This window comes from Thamnophis elegans, chromosome 8, assembly GCF_009769535.1.
Source record: "Thamnophis elegans isolate rThaEle1 chromosome 8, rThaEle1.pri, whole genome shotgun sequence".
NCBI lineage: Eukaryota > Metazoa > Chordata > Lepidosauria > Squamata > Colubridae > Thamnophis > Thamnophis elegans.
The window spans coordinates 12,393,600-12,404,603 of NC_045548.1; the positions used below are offsets into that span (position 1 = coordinate 12,393,600).

The 11,004-nt window shown below is 40.5% G+C and overlaps 1 protein-coding gene across 3 annotated transcripts in view; it reads left to right on the plus strand.

Annotated features, from left to right (window-relative positions):
• Positions 1 to 8,360, plus strand: part of LOC116512390 (threonylcarbamoyladenosine tRNA methylthiotransferase-like) — a 342,750-nt gene extending 334,390 nt beyond the window's left edge. For all 3 annotated transcript variants that reach the window (XM_032222856.1, XM_032222857.1, XM_032222858.1), the window contains one exon: positions 7,868 to 8,360. In XM_032222856.1, the coding sequence (XP_032078747.1) occupies positions 7,868 to 8,059 (192 nt within the window). In that variant the 3' untranslated portion in view covers positions 8,060 to 8,360. The remainder of the gene's footprint in view (positions 1 to 7,867) is intronic.
• The last annotated feature ends 2,644 nt before the right edge of the window (positions 8,361 to 11,004 follow it).

The following is an 11,004-nucleotide window of genomic DNA, read 5'->3' on the forward strand; positions in this document are numbered from 1 at the left end:
TCTCCCTGTGGAGATTCAGACCCTCACCACCCTTCATGCTTTCCGTAAAGCCGTTAAGACCTGGCTGTTCCGGCAGGCCTGGGGCTGATGAGTTCCCAGCCCCACTCGAATTGTTGACTGTTGTGTAGTTTTAATTTGTCTCTGTATCCTGTCTTGTTTCGTTCGTTTTTTGTATTGTCCCCTTTCCCATATGTCTGTTCGCCGCCCTGAGTCCCTCCGGGGAATAGGGCGGCATACAAGTCTAATAAATGAAATGAAATGAAATGAAACATAAACTAGAAGAAACAATGTTATAACAGAATAAGTTCTGTGTTCTAATATTTTCATAATTGTGTTAGGAAACATAACAAATATCTACAATGTAGGTGTTACAGAGTTACAACAACCCATGACAGTTTCAGCTGTAGTTTTTGTTGGTTCGCTTATTCATACACAATAATATATACTTTCAAGTATCTACTTGTCTGTCTGTTTGTCTGTCTGTCTGTCTGTCTCTGTCTGTGTGTGTGTGTGTATAATCTTAGTAATTTGATCTGAATTCACTATTTTGTGAAATCATGGTAGGTAGTCCTCACTTACCAACAGTAATTGGGACCAGGAACTAAGTGACAGGGTCGTAAGTCATGATGTCGCCTAACCATGCCAATTTATTTATGTACATAGTTAGGATAAGGTGGCTTCTACTAGCAGCCATGCTTCTTCGGTCTCTCTCACTACTTTGAATTGTTCTTTCCTTGAGCTAATATATGTTATGAAAGGCTACCCCCACGTAATTAAAAATGAAGCATACTTAGTTGTGACACTACTTGTTACAGAAGTTCATTTTTCGCAAAGACTTATGTTTCTTTGTTTGTTTTGTAATTTATATTTGAATATTTTCACGAACAAAAGGCAAAGATTTGTAAGCATTTCTACAGCCCAATTAAAGCCTTGAAAATATCATGACATCTGCATATAAAAGTACAGCTAGGGGGGTTATCTGCCAGTCTAGGAGATGAAAGTCTCTCTTGGTGAAGCAGAGGAATTGCTGTTCAATCTTATCTGGCTCCTTTCGGAGCACCTTATAGAACCAAGGAATTGTCCATAATGGTCTAAAATACAAGGGTAACTTCAGAATGTATTAATATTCCTTTTTCTTAGGCAGTCTATATTCTTTATGCGTTGAATTCTCAGTCATCATTTGCAGACATTAATACAAATCTGAGCACTTATTCATATTTTCCCAGACCTATACAGGTTTTTCCCTCCTCAGACATATATTTTTGTTGTTCTTTAATAATGCTTTGGATAATACCCAGTGGTGCTTTTTATCAAATCAAAATATTGTGAAATTTGATTTTCTAATCAATCGATGATGTTTTGACATAACAATAAAATTCGTAGTCAAAAGAGTAAGATTTATTATATTAAGTGTCAGACTAATACTGAAACTCTATACATGTCTTTTCAAAATGAGGTACATATATTTTAAAAATAAGTCTACTGGATTTTTCTTGTTAATGTGTATTTCATTGCAGTCTAAATGGAACACTTGTTCTTGTGAAATTATGAAATGTTAGTTTAGGGACTCGAATGCATTCACTTAATCTAGACTGTACTGTAAATTGATAAAAGAATTTAATTTTTTTAAAAAAAAATAGACATCCAAGGAAATAACTGATGCCACAAGTGAATACTGCTATGTACAAGCTTTTCTTCCAAATTTAATCAGTCTACCAAATGAAATATATTATGAAATAGCTTTTGTTGCAGATTAGCAAAATGTTTAATAACTGATACTCTGTAGTTTCCAGTTTATTTCTTCATATAAAGGTTAATTAGCTTTGACTCTGGGAATGGAATACTTGTAACCAGTTATTAATTTTTCAAGATTCATTAGGCAATTTATTTTAATTACTCTCACTATCATGACACAGAAATAACCATCTATTTAAGTAATATTGTATGATGAACTCCAATACATTCTTCTGACTGGTAGATATAGATACGAACCTGTTTATTTCCTTGGACTATGTACTGTGTTAGATTTCCTTTTCTCCCCACATTTTAAAGTAATTTTCCATAGGTTCTCTGAGTTCCTGACACCATAGTTAATCTTTGCATCATCACTCATGGTTACCCTAGATCAGGGCTGTCAAACTCGCGGCCCTTAGGCCAAATACGTCACACGCTAGCCACGCCCACGCCCACTTTAGCAAAGGGGGAAAAGTCATTATACATCACATGACGATGCCATGACGACACGAGTTTGACACCCCTGCTCTAGATATTTTGAAAGGATTTGTTTCTGCTCACCTCTCTCTCCTACCCAACTTCCATCACTGACTTTAATTACTAGTTTTCTTACCAAATCCTATGCTAAGCAGAGTTCTAGAGATGCTGGGGGGTTGAGTGGTTTCTCTCAAAAGCTCAATGCAGGAAGATATAAGAGATTGATGCAAACAGATGTCAGGGCTGCATCCAGCATGTTTGATATCATCTCAGAGAACACGTAATTGAAACTTGATCATTACTGCCAGTATCAGTTTAAGAGTGTATGGCACTACAAAACCACACTGAATGATGGCACCATCACTTGCCAATGCAAAGATTTGCATTTTTATAATGCTTTGGAAAGAGGGACAGTGTTGGCACCCCATAAGTTTTGGCATCCTAGGCCAGTGCCTGCTTGGTCTCAACCTAAAATTGGTTGTGGTTGCTGCAAATTTATTTTGAGGAAAATTGGAATTTGGGGGAACAGGCACTTGAGCCAGATTTCTAGGAGATCTTCTGCAAATAACTGTAACGGCTCAGCTAATGTTCTAATATAATGGACTTCTTTTTCTAAAGTCTAACCAATGGTGGGTTCCTATTGGTTTAGACCGGTTCGGACAAACCAGTAGTGGTTTGGCGGCCTAGTCACCGGATCCGGCAGCGACCCAGGCCTGCCCTGCCCCTAAACCGATTCTCACATGGCAGTGCCATCTTGATTTTCGGTTTATGCATGCAAAAATTTTTGCGCACAACAAACCAGCAGTAATGCCAACAGTAATCCACCCGAGTCTAATAATACAGGCTGCTATATTTCTGCGTGCGTGACCCGACAAATGCGCGCCCGACAAAACCGCGCTGACAAAACCGCGGCGTCAAAAGTGCGCCCACAAAACCACGCTGACAAAACCGCACCCACAAAAGTGCGGTTAGGGTTAGGGTTAGGGTTATAATGTTGTTTTAGCGTCCCACTATGTTGTTTGTTGATGGCGCGCTTTTGTCGGCACGCTTTTGTGGGCATGATTTTGACATTGCGGTTTTGTCGCCGCGGTTTTGTCAGCGCGCATTTGTCGGGCATGCATTTGTCAGTGAACCCTGTGTGTGTGTGTGTGTGTGTGTGTGTGTGTGTGTGTGTGTGTGATGGCAAAACTATAATCCTTTACTCAGATTATCACCATTCAGGAAAGATTAAGGGTATCAAAATTCTGGATGCCAGAAATCCAAAATCAAATTCCCGTTCAGTTAATCAACCCAAAGTCCTAAACTCACAATTAAAAGACTCACATCTTATGACTGAATGACTAAGATCCATCCCACAATGTTTTATTCTGATGATAGCAGCTCCTCAGATTCTCACACAGAAATTTTTTCAAGCTCCCTATCCGAGGTTCTTAATTTAAAAAGCAGCAAACAAAGTTTTAAAAAAATCAGAGTTAGTACCGGAGGAAGAGGACATCACTAACCAATCACTTCTTTGTTGTGGAAGTGACGCTTCACTCAAACTCCTTGTTTTCTGTTGTTCCTGTTTAAATCCTTCGGATTCTATATTCCACTTACAGGAGTCACAGGTTTCTGTTATACCTGTTAAATCATATTTGCCTCCCTATACTAAGAATTCAAATCCATCTTTTTTTTTCTATTGTCAATCATTGTATAGATAGCAGAGGCCATGAACCTATGTTCTTCCTCATTTCTTGTACTGATTTAATAGGCCACATTACAGGAACCTTTCTGCTTCCTTCTCCATTCATTTCTCTGGGTTTTTTTTCTTCAAGATTCTTGTCTCAAAACTCCAGGGAATTCAGTTTATGTCCTTCCTAATCAAGCTTGCCATTCTTTAGCCAAACACTTTTTAGCGGTCCTTCCTTGTGAGTTGAGTCATTTTGCTTGAGGTTGTGTTTCTTTCTTGGTGCAGGAACATTCATGGATGATCTTTTAGTTTTCTACTAATACTGTTCCAAGATAGCTAGAAATGGATATGGAGATTGCTTGCTGTGTTAGATTAGTTGTTACAGATTATTAAGGGAAAAGCCTGGGGCATAACTGCCATTCAGCTGGAAGGAGAAGAGGCCATTATGACCAGGTGGTCAGAATTCTCTTCTGTGGTTTCACTCTAGTTTTATTATTATTATTATCATTATTACTGAATGTACCCAATCTTTCTTTTTATAAACATTTAATGCATCTTACAGCAATGAAAAAACGAAGCAAAAACCAGTATCATTAGCATAACTTCCAGTTTAAAATCTTGACAAAAGAGATGGCTTTTGCTGTTTTCCTAAATACTGAGAAGGGGAGGAGGGATAGACCATTGCACCTCATTGGAGCAGGTATGCCATAGCTGGGAGAAGGGGTGGGTTCTGGCAGTCACTACTGCCGGTTCGCTTGTGGCCAACACCGCACATGCGTGCTTGATGCGTGTGCATGCGCAGTACAATAAAAATTGTTCTGTGCATGCGCAGAAGCAAAAAACAAGATGGTGGTGCCTATGGCGCCGCCTGGAGAACCGGTTCGGGGGTATGGCAGGTCTGGGTCGCTGAAACCAGTCCGAACCGGTAGGAACCCACCACTGGCTGGGACCCATGCAAGATAAATCCCCCCCACCCCCGCACACACACACACACACAGACACAAACACACACACACATAAGACAGCCAGGTTTGTCATAAGAGGGGCATCTTCAGAACGCCTTTCTGGTTAGTCTCAATAAAGAACAGTTTCATAGAAAGAGAGACAATTTCTTACCTTTTTTACTTTTTAATGGTCAATGCCGCTATGTTAAATTGTTCCATGTAAATAAATGGTAGGCATAGCAGATCTCTCAGTTCAGCATTTTGCAATCGATACGCTTTATGCTAGTTAGCATCCTGCCCTTCACATCTTGCCCCAGTTGTAATTCCAGACACTTTTCAAGGGTATCCCCGCATGAAGGGGATTGCGCCACTACTCATGGCCTGTTCAGCAAGGCATGCACCACTCCGCTAGGGCCAGAGTCTAGGTAGGGTACTGCTCTTTGTCTTCTGTGTATGCTACACAACTGCTACGTTGCTGTCCTTGCCTGTCATAGTGGGTGCTGTTCTGTCTCAGGTTGCAGGCTCATGTATGCAGGTGCCAAGGAATGGAAGTATTTAACTACGACTAAGCAAATAACAGTGGACAAAATTGTAAACCAAAGTCTGTGCAAAGAGTGCTTGCCTGAATAAGTCCATTTGAGACAGAACTAGAAACAGAATACTTCAAATTCATTCTAGGAGTCAAAAAGCCAAGTTAGGTACTCAACTGGTCCAACAGTCAATGTTTGAAGAGCAAGGAAAAACAGGAACAAGAGTCATGAGCTGGAATTTCGAAGGGTGGTTTCCAACAAAGCCTTAGGGCAGAAGAGCCGCACAAACTTTTTCTGCAAACAGCTGGCTGCAATTATAGGCCTTGCCCTTTGTCTAGTGAGGAGCCATATTGAATAGCGTTGCTCTGCTGACCACTGCGTGCATTGAGACCTGGAGCTTGCGGGTCATGCTTCCTCATCCGACCCGCTCTAGCTGATCAGCAGATTCCTGTGGTTGATCAGCCTCCTCGGGTGAATCAATGCTTGTTAAGACTGACAATCCACATTCTGAATTTGAATGTGGCCTGTGACAAGTGGAGGAAATTGAATTGAATTGAATTTATTGCATTTATATGCCACCCTTTTCCCCAAAGGGGACTCAGGGCGGCTCACAATCCAAGTCAGGAAAGGGGGTACAGATAAGGGATAAAAAAGACGAACAGAACAATACACAATTTAAAAGCACACAACAACCATACCATTCGAGGGGGGGGGGGGCAAAAGCTCTTTAGCCCCAGGCCTGTCGGAACAGCCAGGTTTTAAGAGCTTTGCGGAAGGCCTGGAGGGTGGTGAGGGTTCGAATCTCCATGGGGAGCTCGTTCCAGAGGGTCGGAGCAGCCACAGAGAAGGCTCTCCTCCGGGTAGTCGCCAGTCGGCATTGGCCGGCAGATGGAATTCGGAGGAGGCCTAATCTGTTTGATCTGATCGGTCTATTGGAGGTATTTGGCAGCAGGCGGTCTCTCAAGTACCCAGGTCCAATACCATGAAGGGCTTTATAAGTGACGACTAGCGCCTTGAAGTGTATCTGAAGACCAATAGGCAGCCAGTGCAGCTCGCAGAGGATAGGTGTTACGTGGGTGAACCGAGGTGCACAGGTGTTACGTGGGTGAACCGAGGTGCACCCACGATCGCTCGCAGTAGAAAGCAGTAGAAAAGCATAACCTGTGAGCTACAATTGCTGCTGGTCATGTAGCAATGCTGCCAATGCTGCTGCTGTCAAAGAAAAATACCTTTGCACTATCCACTTTCCTTTGGCAGCCTTCTTGTATCCTGTTTAAGCTAGATCTGCTATTGCTCTTTAATTGTCCTTGCTTAATGGAATCTTGATACTTGACTTATTTTCAAGAGTCTGGTAGAGATCTGGTGTGATGCCACTGTGCATGCAACACCAATTCCCCCTGCTAGAAATGATAAATGAGATGTATTATTTCGTTCAGGAAAACTCTAATTGGAGAAACAAAATAACCTCTAAAGTAGATGAAAGGACAGTTAACCTTCTTTGGGCTGTTCAAGAGATAAGGAGAATATCTGCAGAACCTGAACCTGATATTGAGTTGTGCACTCATTAGAAATCACATAAAGTACCTTAGCTGGGATACAGAAAGCAAAATCATGTAGTTAGCTAAGGCTGAAAAGGGGCCAGATTAAGTAAAAGAAATCCATCCAAGGAAGGATTGAGAAACAACATAAGCATTGAAGGGCGACTAAATGTTTGGGCACCGTAGGAAAATCGGATTGATCCACAAAGTAAAGGAAATATAAACCAGATTGAGACTGTAAAAAGCTCATATCTCACTTTTATAGTCTGGTCAAGCCAGTAAGAGAAGGAGTGAAATTTAACCAGGAAGGATTGGCTGCTAAATATTATCAAAGCTCAGGTCTGTATCAGATGCAGCAGTGGTGCATTTTGAGCACCTGGTGCGCATCACTTTTCTTCTGAAAATATACACAGGTATCCAGTGGCATACTTTTAAAATTCAGATACTAGGAAATTGCATCCACCCTTGGCTTCCCAAATGTATATATTCCATATTCATACATGGCGAATAAATATACATGATCATCACGTTGTTCTCAATCCAATCAATAAAATGAATGTTTCAGTGAGGCTGCCTCCTGAGAGAGAGAGGAGGAAAGGACGGTAAAGGGAATATTGGGACATGCTGAGCTGACATACTGTGGGACAGAAATAATGATCAGACTTGGTTCTGCTGAACGGTGTAAATGACAACAACGCTACTGATTCACTTTAACGTTGACTTGGTCTTGTAATGACACTAAAAACAAGTGAATGAACATAATTGAAAACAGTGGGATTTTAGTCCTCTAGCTGGTGATAGCTGTATTGTTTTAGCAGTTGATGTCTTTGAAGAGATTAACCAAGTTTTTCCACTTAGAGTAAGATGAAAGAAGGATTAGCTTATTCAGACTTAATGTAAAATATCCTTTGTGCTTGATATATGCCAAATGTTCTCTGCAGTTATTCTCAATTTAATTTCTGCATTTCTCCACAGGAGTTCAGACATGCACTGGAGAATGACTCAGAATCAAAAGCCCGTCCATCTGTTGAGCGGCAAATCGTACAATTGAGCCACAGGATGGTGATGCAGTTGCCTTGGCAACACGAGGGAAAACTGCTGAAGATGCTGTCACTAAGTGTGGCTCTTCTAGCAGTTCTTATTGCCTTTTACTATGGAGACATTTAAATAGAAAACTGTGCTGAATGGTTATTCCATCAGCAGAAAACAGCTTGACTGTTGAGAACTTCAGAATCTAATGTTTGATCATCAGAATCTGTATAAAGCTTTCCTGAACTGGTAGAAATTCTTTGTCTTCTTTTTTTTTTTAAATCAAGATTTCAACATCTCAATTTTTCATAAAATAGCTCCATTTTCATAAGCACACAAATGAAGGTTTTTAGACAGTTACAACTATATTTCTTAAATAACAGCTAATTCCTTGTTATTGTGTTCACCTGAAGCCTTATTAAAAACGACCGTTAAAGCACCTTGAGTCACTCTTTGTTCAGTAATGAAAATATTCAGTTCAAAATTGTCAGGTCACTAAATTTATACATATCTTTATAATCATAGGACACCCATGATCCAAACCAACATCAAAACTGTTGTCCGATAGGTATTTAAAAACACAGAGAGACAAAGTAGATGGCTCGATATTTAAAGACTTTAGTGTTTTGCTTTTCACATTGAGTGTTCTTCATCTTCTATGATCAATGCGTTGTCGATTCATATAAGCTTCCCTAAGCAGAAATGTAATCAATTCCATTTACTCCAGTTTATACACATTCCCAAGCAATCAAACTTTCTGAATTCATTGCAGTGGAAGGCTTCCTTGCCATAAGATAATTTATCTCTTCCTCCTATTGCCACAGAGGAGTAATGTTGTCATCTTCTATGGTCCAACACATTTGAAAAGTTTCAAAGCATTGCTTCAAAGAATATAGAGCAGCTCATCATATCGACAAACATGTCAGGACTTCTCCCCATTTTGGTAGCCCGCTTCAGATATTCTAAAGTTGTAATCCACCGCTAATTAAGTGAAAGGCCCAGTTTTTGCAAGAGGTTCTGAGTTCTATATTGAGCAGACTTTATGGTCCCAGGAGTTTTATAGGAATTGGGCCTTTGAGGAAGCCAACAACCATAGAGTATTTTCAGGACAGGAGCCAGAGCATCTGCTTTTACTTACCTGCTGGGATTATTTTGTGGTCTCACGGCCCTTCAGAACACTTGGCAGTAAGTCAGAGCAGACAAGTGGGGAGGATGGAAATCTTAAAACTATTCTCTCTAGGAAATTCAACTAGCGTGAGATCATTCCTAGCCTAAACTTGAGAAGAGGTTCACTTAGAGACAGTAATGAGGAGCTAGTAATTCTAACTCAGTTTATTTAGTCTATTCTTTGTTTTTGTGAGATTATGTACCAATACATTCCATACCGAATTATCTAAAGTTACAGAAAATATTTTTAAAATATCCTCCGTGACCTTAAAAGAGGCCCGTAGAAAAGAATAAAAGTCCCAAATTAATTTGCCCTTTAAATGTAAATAATAAAATCTTATTATTCTGCTTTGAAATTACCTAATCCGTTTTTATTGATATTTTACGTACTCAGTTAAAGGCATTTAAAGTCATACTTTTAAGATTAATTTAGATTGAGTATTGTTTATAACAATCTGTGAGTTATGTACTTTTTGAGCTCAGCCACCTCTGTCACATTTCGGCCGATAGATTTCAGGACATCTGATAGTTCCTGTTTGTTTCCGTCCCAGTCCAAATTCCTAGATGGAAAGCCGAAGTTATATTTGAATTACAGCAAGTGATATTTAAAGTGGCAGCAACTGGCGATTCTGATATTGAGCTTAGATGGAGCCATTACCCAGAATCCCTCTGTCCTGTTTGAGAAGCAATTACAATTTCACAGGTTGGAATTAAAATTCCCTGCAGTATGCAATAGAGTAACAAACTGTCAAAGTGATTTCAAGCTGCTAATCTCTCACTGTGGTATGAGTGAAAATAGAATTTCTCATATCCCATGTATAGGGCTGGCAACTTCAAAAGCTACGGATTCCTTCAAATCAGAATACATGTGGGAAAGCAGCATGGACTGCCCACACGCATGATGTTCCTAGTATGGGGTGCTGCCTTTTTTTTAAAAAAAAAATTAGCTTGACTTATATAATAAAAGAGTGTTATGTGTGTCAATTTGAGATGCCACCAAGACCAACAGACCATCCCTTACATTGGCGAATAGGATATCGTCTGGCATGCTAAGATAACATAATTCTCATATGCATCCAGTTAATACAACAGATTCTAGTAGCTCAAATTAAAATGGTCTTGTAGGGAAAGAGAGCTGCACCAAATAGGTTTTAAGAGTTGTAATAGTTATAAACACTATTTCTGAAAATGTATATAACACACATATACGTATATTTCACTTGGAATGTGCATCTCTGATTTGTTTATATTTAAATAATATATATGGTCTCCCATTTCACAACAGTGACTCTGAGTGGCATACAAGGATTGAAACATATAATCACACCAAGTACGTATGCCCCTAGGATATTTCCCACAAGAATAGATGTTGGTGCTAAACAGAGGAAGCTCAGGTGGAAAACATGAATTGCCCTAAGACTGCGATGGCAAACCTATGACATGCATGCCAGAGGTGGCACATCGAGCCATATTTGCTGCTATGCAAGCTGTCAGCTACGGCGTGCATGCGCGCACCAGCCAGCTGATTTTCGGCCTTCTGTATTGCTGGGGGAGGCCGTTTTCGCCATCCCCAGGCTTTAGGAAAGCCTCCAGAGCCTGGGGAGGGGGGAAAAACAGGTCCAGCGGGCCAACTGGAAGTTCATATGAGATTTCCACGGTAGTGGATAATAAATCATCCCCAGAATCCTTTTTGGAAGGCAGCCAGTCGTGGGTTGCCAATTTTTTTACTACCGGTTTGGGCACGCTCCCATGTGCGTGTGCCACTTCTGTACATGTGCAGAAGCATCCAGGTGGGTGGGCGGAGACTCTCACCGCTGCTACTACCAGTTTGCCCGATCCTGGCCGAACCGGGAGCAACCCACCTCTGAAGGCAGCCATATTATTGCAAGATCACCAGTAGGTTTTGCTATAATTCT